Source organism: Myotis nattereri (assembly GCF_964212035.1).
Source record: "Myotis nattereri genome assembly, chromosome: 13".
Classification (NCBI taxonomy): domain Eukaryota; kingdom Metazoa; phylum Chordata; class Mammalia; order Chiroptera; family Vespertilionidae; genus Myotis; species Myotis nattereri.
The window spans coordinates 18,855,587-18,868,202 of record NC_138088.1 but is presented as its reverse complement, the minus strand read 5'-3'; the positions used below and the strand labels follow the sequence as shown (position 1 = coordinate 18,868,202).

At 57.7% G+C, this 12,616-nt stretch overlaps 1 protein-coding gene across 2 annotated transcripts in view; it reads left to right on the top strand.

Moving 5' to 3' along the window:
* CDH23 (cadherin related 23) overlaps nt 1-12,616 on the top strand; it is a gene marked incomplete at its 5' end in the record, with an annotated part of 360,387 nt that overhangs the window by 189,505 nt on the left and 158,266 nt on the right. For both annotated transcript variants that reach the window (XM_081105003.1, XM_081105002.1), the window contains 2 exons: nt 9,808-9,957; nt 10,424-10,582. In XM_081105003.1, coding sequence (XP_080961129.1) covers nt 9,808-9,957; nt 10,424-10,582 — 309 coding nt within the window. The remainder of the gene's footprint in view (nt 1-9,807; nt 9,958-10,423; nt 10,583-12,616) is intronic.

Genomic DNA, 12,616 nt, shown 5'->3' with positions numbered 1-12,616 from the left:
ACAATGGGTTCTTAAACTGGACCGGAGGGCCGGAACAAAAGCATGGATGGAGTGTTTGTGTGAACTAATATAAATTCAAAGTAAACATCATTACAGAAAACGGTACGGTCTTTTTTTTTTTAGTTTTATTCATTTCAAACGGGCCGTAGTTTGCCCACAGCTGAACTAACCCCTCCCCAGCCAGGACCCACCCAGAGCAATGGCCACAGGGCTGAGCAAGAGCCGCTGGTCAGTTGTGCACCTGCCTTCTCTGGTCAGGGTTAGGCCTGTGTGTGAGCTGGAGGAGGCCCTGTGCCCCTGAGGTCAGCTCAGCCTTTGGGGAACACCTGTAGGACCCGGGGTAGCGTGGTTGGAACTAGATGCTTAGAACCCCTTGTTTACCACGCCAAGTGCATGACCTCCAGGCCTGGGCAGTGGTGCCAGTTGACCCCTACTAGGCTCTCAGGCCCAGCGGGTAGAGCTGGGGACCAGCTTGCCTGGTTTGCCCGAGACTGCCCAGGTTTTAGCTCTGTATGTTCTAAGTCCTGGGAACCCTCTCAGTCCCAGGCAAACTGGGACAGCTGGTGCCCCATCGTCTGATTCAGGCCTGAGAGGGGGCCCGCTCCCAGAGCAGAGAAACGGAGGCTCTGAGCCAAACAAGCCTGGAATGTGGAAAAGAGAGAGCAGGGCTGACCTACCACCTTCGACATGGGCTTTGCTGGGTCCCTGGAGTTGGGACTCAGCCTGGAAAATGGGGAGGAGGCAAGGGGAGAGTGGCAAGGAGAGAGGCAGGTGGTCAGGTGTAGCTGGGCTTGGGAAGTGTGAGTTTCCCATAGTGCACTGTGGTGCAAATTGGGAAAATAGAATTTGAAAGCACCTGAGCCTCATTTAACTTAGTGCAAGTACCCAATGCACCTTATAATTCATTTCCCAGAAGAGCTGGGGCTGGCTGACAGGCCAGCGGACAAGATCCTTTCTGAGGGGGAGGGGAGGGGAGGTGCGCAAGTGCAGGTGAAGTGCACCTGCCCACCTTGCACCCCTTCTCTAGACACGCCCTCTATACACACGACCGTGTGATGAAATTGACAGCTCTCTAGTATTCTTTCCCCAAAGTGCCAGATGCCAATCGGATTGAATTAGATTTCACAAGGGTTTTTGCAATACATGGAATTCACCGGCAAATTACTCTTAAAGAGGGAAAATCAATCATTTGGAGCAGAGATAAGCTGAAGGCAAGGCAGCCTGGGATTGATCCCGTCTGTGCAGGCGTGTGTGGAATCCAACAGATAACCTGGGAGAGAGGGAGGGGCAGAGGGAGGGGGTCTGGCAGAGAGGGACAGGCACAGGGAGGGGGCGGGGGGGGGGGAGGAAAGGGGGCAACAAGAGGAAGAGAGAAATAATGGAGGTAGATGGTAAAGAAGAGAGGGAGAAATGGAAAAGAGAACGGTGACAGGGAAAAGAGCAAGAAGAAGAGGGAGAGAAGAAGGAAAGAGGAGAGAGGGAAGAGAGGAGAGGCCTTGAAGGAAAGACAAAGATGAAAAGAGTAAGAGAGAAGGCACAGAGAGGCAGAGGAGTGGGAAGCAGGTATCAGTGGTTCTTAGAGAGTCCCCCAGTCCGTACGTCCCATGTGTAGATCAGGAAACTGAGGCCCAGAGAGAACACAGGGTTTGCCCAGTCACACAGGGAGGCACGGCAGATCCAGAGAAAACGGGGTCCAGACCTTAGGCCCATGCTGCTCAAGGGCCCAAAGCACAGAGGGGCTTGCGAAGGGCCTTAGGTGGGCAAGAGCCTGAAGTGAGGGCTGTTCCCTTCACTCTGGTGCAGAAAGTGTAGCCGACTCCCAGGTGGAGAAACCGAGGCGCTGATGGCTGGACAAGCCTGGAATGCACCAGAGAAGGAGCAGGGCTGAGCTACCACCGAGTGGCATGGGCCCTGAGGTCCTGGAGTTGGAATTCTATGCCCAGGAACAGGAGGAGATGGGAGAACAGAAGACAGACGGTGGTCCCTTACCCAGGACTTGCCCATGATGTGCCAGCATCAGTTCTCCTGGACTCTTGAAACTTGGGGGTTGAGGCAGTGTTAGGGGCCAGTGACCACCACAGGGCTCCTTCCCATCATCTCCTGGAGTCTAGCTTCACAGTGGGTCACCTGGTGCACTGAGCATGGGAAGCTGCCCGGGGGGGGGGGGAGGAGCAGGGCCAGAGAAACGTGCCCCCCCTTAGGTGTGGGGGTCTGGAGGGAGAAGCTGCAAGCTTTGAGGTGGGGAGTGAAGAGAGGCCGGCCCTCTGCCTAAGGTTCACTTGGGCACGTCTGATTGGGGTTAATTGAGTGAGAGGAAAGACAAAGGAGTGATAAGGAATCTTCAGTAGCTTTGATTTTCTCTGTCAATAGCATGGATTAGACCAGCAGAGCACTGGCGGGAGGGAGAACTAGGGCCCCTGCCCAGGAGGGGGGCTCCCCTCATCCCCACGCACATCCAAGCCTTTGCGCGCTCTCATTCCTGGCCAAGGTGTAGAAATCAGCCCCCCCGCCCCCTCCCTTCTAGATCAACAATAACTCTCCTTTATTGAGCACGTGCTCTGACCCAGGCATTTTACTGAGATTTTGCAGCTCACCCACAATTGCCCTATCGGGCAGCCCTTATTCTGCCTTATCTTGCAGAGGAGGAAATTGAGGCTCAAGGAGGTAAAATTCTTTGGGCAAAACCACACCGCGGAAACGGGCAGTGCCCAAATCTGGGGTCAGGCCGTGTGCTTTCAGCCAGCACTGAAGCTCAGGGCTTCGCACCCTGGCATCACTGGTCACGGGCTCCTCCCTGGCAGGCCTAAGTTCTGAACAGGGCTTCTGTGAGGGTGACACTACTTTGGGGCCCTTCTCTGCACTGCAGGCCCCCTGCCCTGTTCCCAGCTTGGGCTAAGGGTGCCCCACCAGCCCACAGCACTCCGTGGGTGCCTCGGGAGATCCCCGGCCCATCTCCGTCTTGATGCACAACTGCACAGCCCGCCCCCATGTAAAGACCGCCTTGGCCCTTGCTGCCTTCCCTTGTCCACCTGGCATTTGCATGACCCTGGTCTTTCTTCTCCCGTTAAAAGGAGCTAAAGGCACATCATAGGGTGGGGTGAGGGTCCCCTAGCATTTGGGGTACAAAGGAAGAACGCATTCCAGGCTCTCAGAACATGGTGGGGAAAGCAGTGACCTGCTTCTTACTCCTGCGGCATGTCCCTCTCCCTACTTCTCAGATGAGGGAACTGAGGCTGCAGGAGGGGAAGTGAGCTGCCCAAGGTCACACAGCTAGGAAGATGCGGGGCCTGTTCCCACCACTCGCTCCACTGCCTCACACCACTGAGTCACCAACCAGCTACCGCCCTGACCCAAAGTCAGGAGAGAGAGCATCGCCGTGGGGCTAAGTGGTGCCTCCGTCAGCAGGGCGGTGCATCAGGGTGGGGAGATCCAGGGAGAGCCAGAGGGGTGCAGGAGACATCTGCAGCCTCCACATCTAGGGAAGGAGTCTGGGGGCTGGGCCAGGCCTGCCTCCCTTTGGGGGACTAGGCCACCTGCAGAGGGAAGTGCCAGTGCCCAGAGCCCACAGGCGATGACGGAGAGCCTGCTCGGAGAGCGTCAGGCCAGGATCAGAGAGAACCCAGGACTCCCCGTGCCAGCCCACCCGCAGGGGCCAACCTTAGGGGCCGTCCTTAATGTAAATCCCATTCTGGGCCTCAGGGTGGTGTGAGCAGTCGGTGAGCCGATGCTTGTGGAAGACCCAGCCCAGAGTAGCCTCTCGGTAAATAGTTGAGAAACAACACTGGGTCCACTCGCGGAGCCACGGAGCCGGTCACTGCAGAGAGAAAGAGGTCGCTCTGGGCAGTGAGCGCCTGCTCTGGCGGCTCTCAGGGCCACCCCTCCACTTCTGGGCGGGGGGAGCCAGGTTTGGGGGAGTGGAGGGACCCAGCCCCTTCTGGCAGCAGCTGATAATGCCCGGCTGTCCTGCTGCCCTCCATGGGGGGTGGCAAGACTTCAGTCACCACAGCTTGCTGCACGGGGTGGGACCAGCGGAGGCGAGGAGTGTCCCTTCCCCTCCGATAAGTAAATAAAGCCAAACCCTCACAGCCCCGCGGCGCTGGCTCCCCAGCCTGATAAGGGGCGGGTGGGCGCTGCTGCTCGGCTCCAGGACCTGCAGCTGCCAGCTATCAGCCTTCTCATCGCGCTCCCAGCTGGAGGAGAATTTAATCCACCGGGTTCCTCTCCACACACCCTGGGACTCCTTTTGATGTTCCTCTTTATCTCCCTTCCCAACAAAATTGCCCCTCATCAGCTCCAAGAGGGCCTCCTGCCTCTCCGCCTCCCTCTCTCCCATCTCACCCCACCAAGCAGCCCCCTGCAGGGCTTGGCAGTGAGGGAGGAGGCCCAGCCAGGCTGGGGACCATAGGGCTGGGCCCTCCACCAGCCCCACTTCCCTACCGTTAGCCTTGCTCCCTGACCTTGGGAGAGGTGCCCTGTGCAGGGTGGGGGCGGGGGAGCCCACAGTGCTCTCCTTAGGGATGTGGAGCAGCGCTTTGCAGTGGGAGGGGCACTGGAGAGGCCAGGAGAGGCTGATTAAGAACTTAGACTGCAGGTCCACTCCTTTGATGGCAGCTGTGCGGCTTGAACAAGTTACCCTCTAGCCGAGGCAGGCTGAGCATTTGAGGGGACTTAGCCAGAAAGTGGCTCTGGGGTCTCAGGCCAGCCCTGCGAGGGTCCCGCAGCTGCAGTGTCAGGCCTGGTGAACTGCTGGCAGGTCCAGGAAAGGGCGCAGACCGCATCCAGTGAGAGAGACCTCCCGGGAAGCCCTACAGGGCAGGAAACCCAGCGCTCAGGCCTGGCCAGGTACACAAGCGGAATCTACACTAGCTCAGCACCCTCTCTGCCTGTGCACGTGATCACAGCTCCAGCACTACCACCTCCCCCACCCCACCCCACCCCCAAGGTTTTAACTCAGCTTTCTCTCTCCAGCTGCTCAGCCACCATATCTGTCTGACTGATCCCCTTCACTGTTCTCAGCCTTGCTCCTTCCCCAGCCTTGCTCCATTCTGGTGATTCTCAAACTTGGGCGTGTATCAGAACACATGGAGGGCTCCTTAAAACAGCACTGGGGCCCTAGCCAGTTTGGCTCAGTGGATAGAGCTTCAGTCTTCGGATCAAAAGGTCCTGTGTTCAGTTCTTGGTTGCGGCTCCTCCCGCCCTGAGCTCTGATCCGGCTCTTGCAGGAGGCAACCAATCGATGTGTTTCCCTCACAGCAATATCTCTGTCTTTCCCTCTCTCTTCCACTGTCCTTAAATATCAATGGAGAATATCCTAGGGAGAGGATCAACACATCACCACCACCACCACCAAACAGCACTGGGCCCCCTCTCCGGGCTTCCTAATTCAATAGAACTGGGCGTGACCCCAAAATTTGCATTACTGACAAGTTCCTAGGCGAACCTTTTGAGCTCGGCGTGTCAGCATCTTGAAAAACCCTAACTTAACTCTGGTGCCATGTTACATATAGAAATTTTTTGATATTTGCAACCATAGTAAAACAAAGACTCATATTTTTGATATTTATTTTATATATTTAAATGCCATTTAACAAAGAAAAATCAACGAAAAAAAATGAGTTCGCGTGTCACCTCTGACACGTGTGTCATAGGTTCGCCGTCACTGTCCTAGGTGATGCTGATGCCAAGGATCCAGGTACCACCCTCAGAGAACCACTGGTCTGCCCTAGTAGCTCTCATCCTTCCCGGGTTGCACAGTAGAATGGACAATCTGGAGAGGGAACAATCTTGATGTCTGGCTGCTTTCTGCCCTTCCCACCCCACAGGTCTGATTTCCTTCATCTCGGTAGCCACATGCGGCTCTTTGGCCCCTTGAGTGTGGCTCTTCCACAAAATACTGACTTCTGCGCGTGGGCCACGAAGTTTCAATCGCACTGTACGTGCGCGCCTGCACGTCGTATTTTGTGGAAGAGCCACACTCCAGGGGCCAAAGAGCCGCATGTGGCTCGTGAGCCGCGGTTTGCCGACCACGGGTTTAGAGTCCCCAGGCGATTTTGATGTGTGGCCGGTGGAGAACTTCCACTCTGCCTCTCTCCTCTGCATCCCTGTGTATCCTGTCTTCCCAGCCCTGGCTGTGCAATGTGGTGCCTTCGGGAGCATCGGAAAAAACAGCTGTCGGGGCTCCACCCTGAGGGACTGTGACACAGTGGCCTTGGGCATCCGTGTTTCTTTGCAGAGCCCGCTGGCAACTCTCTCGTGCAGCCAGATGAGAAGGGCTGCCCTGGTGTGGCTCACGCGTGGCTGCCAAGTTCGCCTTCCTCCTTTGACCTCCGCTGCTCTAGAGAGCATGGAGCACTCCCCATTGCCTGTGGAAGCGATGCGAAAGCCCTCAAGATGGTACCCGCGGTGGGACTTCGGGAGGCCCACAATGCCTCCCATGATCCCAGCAATCAGGCCAGCTTCCCTGCGCGGACCCTTTGCAAATCAGCTCACCTGTGTACTCATCATTAAGTACACAAGGCCCCACTGTACTCCCTCCCAGCTCCATGCCTGTGCTTAGGCAGTGGTTCTCAAAAGGTGGTCTCAGACCAGCAGCATAACATCATCACCTGGAACTTGTTAGAAATGCAATTTACAGGCCCCAACCCAGACCTACGGAATCGGTTTTCCTGGGGGAGGGCAACAATCTAGTTTAACAAAGCCCCCAGGAGGTTCTGATATACCCTAAGGACTAAGAACGTGCTCAAAACCACTTCCTGCACCTGGCATCCCTTCTCTGAGTCCATTTTCCTTTCATTCGTTCCTGAAGCCAGTTCAGAACTCCCTGCTGGGGGCAGCCGCCCGCCGGGCCACCCCCTGGCAGTCTCTCCCCCAAGTGCTCAGTGGTACCAGCTCAGTTTGCTCTGCTAACTCCTATTGCACTGGAGCTGCGTTTGGGAGGCGCCCACATCAGGCCCCGACTCCACTTCTTTTGGCCCGAGGGCACCTCAGCCTGGAGCTTATCCTCGCTGTGCCACAGGCCCCTGTGCAGCCTTGGTTGGCACCTTCAACGTCTCTGAGCCTCGTTTCCCCTGGAGAGGTTTCCAAGCTCCAGCATTCTTTCGTCTCCACCCTGTGGCCTGCGGGAAGAGGACGCACAGAGGACTGGGTGAGGAAAGACTGCTGAAGCCCCATCACTCTCCTAGCACCTACTGCGTGCCTGCTCTCACGGGTGTGTACGGTGCCTGAGGCCTGGTCTGTGACCTCAAGTGGCTCCTGACATTCCACGGTAACCACAGATCAGAGCCTGGCAAAGTTGGTGCCCAGGGAATGCGTGCCGTGTTGTCATTAACATCATCATCTATTTGTGCAGTTATCTCCAAGACATAGCTTTAAGTAAAAAGAAAAAACCCCGACATAGAGCAATGTGCATAGCGTGCTCCTGTTTGTGTCCAAACACACGGTGTCCTGGGAAGGAGACCCCAGGCTGGGTGTGGTGAGGCCTTGGGAAGGCTCTCGGTGGCCGGGGCAACGGGGAAAGGAAAGATGGCTGTGTCCCTGGCCACTTCTGAATGGTGTGAATGTTCTCCATGTCTGTACTTATCGTGTCTTTAACATTTTATCTGTTAGGACATTTAAAACACGACAGTGTGTGGGGTCATTTCCTACAGGGGTTTTGTCCAGGCTCCTGGGAGCAGGACATAGGGACCTGGCCCTTCCTCTCCCAGTCTCCCCCACTGCTCTGCCGCCCGCTCTGGGTGTGGACTCTGAGCTCAGGGAGACAGGAGCTCAGTCTGCCTCCCCCTTTGTGGCCTTGTACCTCTTCCTCTGTGTCCCTCCCCTCCTCTGGATGTGGGGCTGCGTGGACCTCCCCAGCACCTGTGAGCATGCACCCCCCGAGGCTGTGGCCCCTCAGGGGCAGGGGGCTGTTCTCCTGGAGCAGGTGTGTTTCTGGGGTCCCTCTTGGCCCCTCTCCTTTTCCCTGACCTTGGATCTCACCATCTTTTCTCTCTGGTTCCTTCCTCCTCTCCATACCTCTCTGGCTCCTCCTCTGGCTCCATATCCTTTGACTGGCCGACCCCCACTGATAGAACCTGGTAAGTGAGCCCGGGCAGGGGGCCCACAGGGGGTGTTGCTCTACCTGCCGGGGCACCACTCGGCCTGCCCCCACTGTCTCAGGCCTCCGGGTGCTGGGTCCAGGGGAGGGGGAAGTGCGGTGTCACCTGCTCAGAGCTGTCACACTCCGCCAGCTTTGGCTATTAGTGCCCCTTCGGGCATTTAATTGATCCCCTCCACCTGACGGGTGGCTTCCACGCCAGGGACAACTGGAAACTGCACAGCCCGACAGGCCCAGGGGAGCGTCGCCTGCACAGGCTGTGGGAGCCACCCCAGGCTGCTGCTTGCCTGGACCCCAAGTTGGCAGGAGAGGCTCCCCTTCCACCTCCCCCTTCAAACTCCCTGCTTCCCGGCTCCCAGAAAAGGCTCAGTGAAGAAGTGCCCTTGTTTTGCTAATTTGTAGTTCTAAATGGAAGCGACTGAAGAGACTGATGGGTAAATGCTAACAAGCATTCATTCTGCAAACGTACTTGCGCGTCTGCGGGACAGCCCCCGAGGCTGAGAACCTGGGCCTCCCAGGCTTTGTGGAGGGTCTCGTTCCTGGATGAACTCCTGGGCCTCATTTCCAGGCTTTGGGGTTGCCTGGCTGCCCCCTTCTCAGCAGGAACAGATTCCCAGGGAGCGCCCCCACCATCCCTGGGCAACCAAGAAGAAAGGCGTGCTTCCCTTTGCAGCCCCAGTGCCCCCCCCCCCCCCACACACACACACGTGCACAGGGGGACCTGCTGGGCATCTGCAGCCTGGGTCAGGAGAGGCTCCTGACCGGTTGGTTACAAACCACATGCCACCTGCCCGGGTTGAAGGGGGGTTGTTTGGGGGTAACTCCCCCTTTTGCGCAGGAGGTGGGAGAGGTTGAATCCCTTTCGGAGCAGGCCAGACTCGGGCTGTGACTCCCACCGTCAGCGGTGGTCCCCCTCCTGATCTGGGGACCTGGTCACATGGAGACGTCACACACTTTGTGTGCGGGTGAGCCACGCAGCATCAGAGAGCTCCGTGAGCCAGAGCCTGGTTAGGATGATCAGAAACACCTAACCAAGAGGGTGCATGCCCCACACCTGAAACCAAGCAACTGGGCCTTAGCGGGACCTGCAAAGGGTGCGGCAGCTCTGGCTGGCTGAGATCCAGTGTCCTGCTGGCCACCGTGTGGGGCACACGGGGTCCACTTTGCCACTCAGCCTGTGGAATTACTCCTGCTCCACGTGTAAGCAAGCCAGTGTTCTCCTGATCAGCACGTTCCAAGAGAGGACAAGAGAAGCAGGGTCCTGCTGTCTCTTGTGCCCTCTCCTGTCCAGGCCTACACTAGGCACTTGCTTCTCTTCCCTCCCGCTGGCCGTCCCTCCATTGCCCTGTGGGGCTCACGGCTGGAAGGTCCCTCTCCACTTGGGGTCCCTGGGACAGGGTAAAAGGAGCAGGAGACAAAAAATGAACCAAACCACCTGCAAGCGTTGTTGTGGGCATCCAACGGGGTGATGAAGGGAAAGGCCAGAGGAGATTCCCAAGGGCCTAGACGGAAGGAGGGGGTCGGGGAGCTGGGCCAGGGCCATTCAGTGGAGACCTGGTACCCAGGGGGCGGGGGCCAGGGGCCGGGTCCCAGGAAGGGGCCTGGGGATTCCTGCCTCACCCACCTCCCGCACCAAAGCAGCTCTGTCCCTCCAGCCGCTCCAGGCCTTGGCCTCCTGCGCCTTCTGACTGGCTTCTCCTCATTCTTAACCCCAGGGCCTGAACAGCATGTTCGAGGTGTACCTGGTGGGGAACAACTCCCACCACTTCATCATCTCCCCCACCTCCGTCCAAGGGAAGGCGGACATTCGCATCCGGGTGGCCATCCCCCTGGACTACGAGACCGTGGAGCGCTACGACTTCGACGTAAGGCCCCTTTCACTATCTTCTTGGCCGGGTGGGGGGATTTCAGGTGACATGGGGGTGGGAAGTTGACGCCATCCCTTAAATTCCACCTCTTCTCGCCCTTCCCCATGGATCTGACTCACTGAGCTGTGGCAAGGGCTGGGCTGAGCCTTCCCTTTTCAAGGACAAGGAAACGTCCAGGAATTGAGTGGAAGTTGCCCAGGCACCGTCAACACCTCAGAAACCCATCAGGAGCTCTCCTGTCCAGACCCTGCCAGCCCAGCCCTCGTCAGCCGCTCCCTCCCAGCAGAATCAGAGGACACTTGCCTGTGACCACTGATGGGGGGACTCCCAGTACCCACTCCTGGGATGGGCAGTGACTCTGACAGGTGGTCAGGTTGGGACCAGCAAAGGCCCCAGGGGGACTTATGGGGACGAAGGCTCCGGAAGCACAGGGGAGCTCACACACCTTGCTCTGCACATGCAGCTCTTTGCCAATGAGAGTGTGCCCGACCACGTGGGCTATGCCAAGGTGAAGATCGCCCTCATCAATGAAAATGATAACCGGCCCATCTTCAGCCAGCCGCTGTACAACGTCAGCCTGTACGAGAACGTCACCGTGGGGACCTCTGTGCTGACAGTGCTGGTGAGCCCCACTCCTCCAGGGCCGCTGAGCGCTGGGGTCAACCATGGGGAGCAGCCAGAGGGAGTCTGGGCAGTCAAGGAAGGGGGTGCCCCGGGCTGTCAGAGGGGTGGGCGTTGATGTGTGAAAGCACCTGGACTCTCTGGATGGGGCTCCCTTGGCCGGCACGCCATGTGGAAAAGGGGCCAGCCAAGGGAGGACGAGATGGGGCCGCGGAGATTTGGCTTCTGCCTTGTCTGTGAGAGGGACGGCACCTGGTGGGCCAGGAGCCCTGGAAGGTCCTCTAACGGGAAGAGGTGCCAGCACAGGCTCCAGGGAAGAATGGGCTGCTCCAGGGCACTTGGCACCCCCAGCTGCCCTTGGTTTGGACTTTGATAAGGGCCCCTCCCAGTGTCCATGTGTATCAGTCAGTACTTTTGGTTTCAAGAGACAGAAACGTGTTTCAGGCAGAAAAAGGATCGGCTCATGTAACTCAAAAGCAGAAGCGATTTCAGGCCGGGCTGCATCCTGGCACTCGGCTGAGCAGGAATCTGACCTCAGCGCCAGGCTGTGTGTATTCCTGCTGGCAGAGAGGGACACCGGCGCCCTAGGCTTACTTCCTACCAACTGATCAACCCTCCTGGGGAGCTTTTATGTTTCAGTAGTTCAGTAGTTCCAGCACAAGTCCCAGAGCTGGTTTCCAGTGACCCAGCCTGTGGGGCCGTCCTGGAGAGAGTCACCATGATTCGAATGGACGTACTAGACGTACTAGAGATGGGTCCCACTCGCCATTGTGGAGCCCAGGGTTGGGGTCGGCCCATCCAAATGACAGGGCATGGGCTGGAAACAGAGGGGGGGGGGGGCGTATTTCAGAGGATGCTCTGTTATAGGAAGAAAGAGGATTGATTGCTGAGCAAATCACAGTGGTAGCTGTGTGTTCCACAAGCTCAGGGTCTTGCCCATAGTAGGTGCTCAGTAAACGTTGTGGAGTTTCACTCACTGCTGTCCCGCCCTGCCCACTCCGAGACCCCCCAGAGTCCGCGCTCCTATTTCTTGCTCCATCCTCATGGCAAACAGAGACGTTGCCTGCTGATCCAGGCCCCCTACTCCAAAGTGTGTTTACTCTACAGACAGATGGTATGAAACTGTATTGAGCCCCTAGGCCCTTTCCATCTGACAGTTATTAATATTTCAAACAGATGTTTAGCTAGGCAGGCCGTCACGTAAACAATAAGTCTGCTGTGGCTGCGTGCTTCCCCAGCCCCTGGCTTCGCCGGCTTTTGCAAGGTGCTCCTTGCAATCAGTCACCTGGTGCCGGAGGCCCCATGGACCCTCCTGCAGCCCCTAGGAGCTGGGCCTTCTGTACGCAAAGAAAGTATCTTCAGCCCTCCAGCCACCTTTGAATGTCAGGATGAAGGACACCCAAGCAGTCTGTGCTGCGAGGATCTCACAGGGAGAAGGGCCCCACCCCCATAGGCCTGCGACCACGTGGCAAAGAATTTAAGTTTTAGCTCCAAGCTTGGAGGGGGCTGGAGATTTCTTCCTGGTATTCTTGCTGGGGACATGGGTCTCCACTTTGCAGTCCCAAGTTAACTGTAGCCCTGGAGAAGGGTTGAGGGGGCCCAGGGAGCAGGGGTGGGGTGTGTGGGAAGGTGCACTTGGCTGGTGGCCAACTACTGGTGCCAAGGACGATGTGTCAGGCCGACCCCACCCGGGGCGGGCCCTGGAGAGTAGGTCCTCACACTGAGTTTCTTCAAGCGCTGGAGCAGCTTCTGAGCCTGCGTGGACCCCTGCTGGGTGCCAGGACCCCTCCTCCAGTTCCTCTCCAGGCCCCTGGGCATGTGTCATGGATGAGTTTCACTCTCAGGCTGCCTGAGAGTCTCTGCTCAGGGCTGGCTCATCCAGCCGGGGGCCCCTCCTTCTCAGCCTCCAGCCCAGCGTTTGTTGAATTGTGCAGACACAAGGGAGCAGTCCTGTCCAATGATAAGCTCTAGCCCCGGGGCTGTGCACCTAAAGGGGCTCAGGACTGAAAGTGAACAGTGTTTGGGCCCCGTCTCC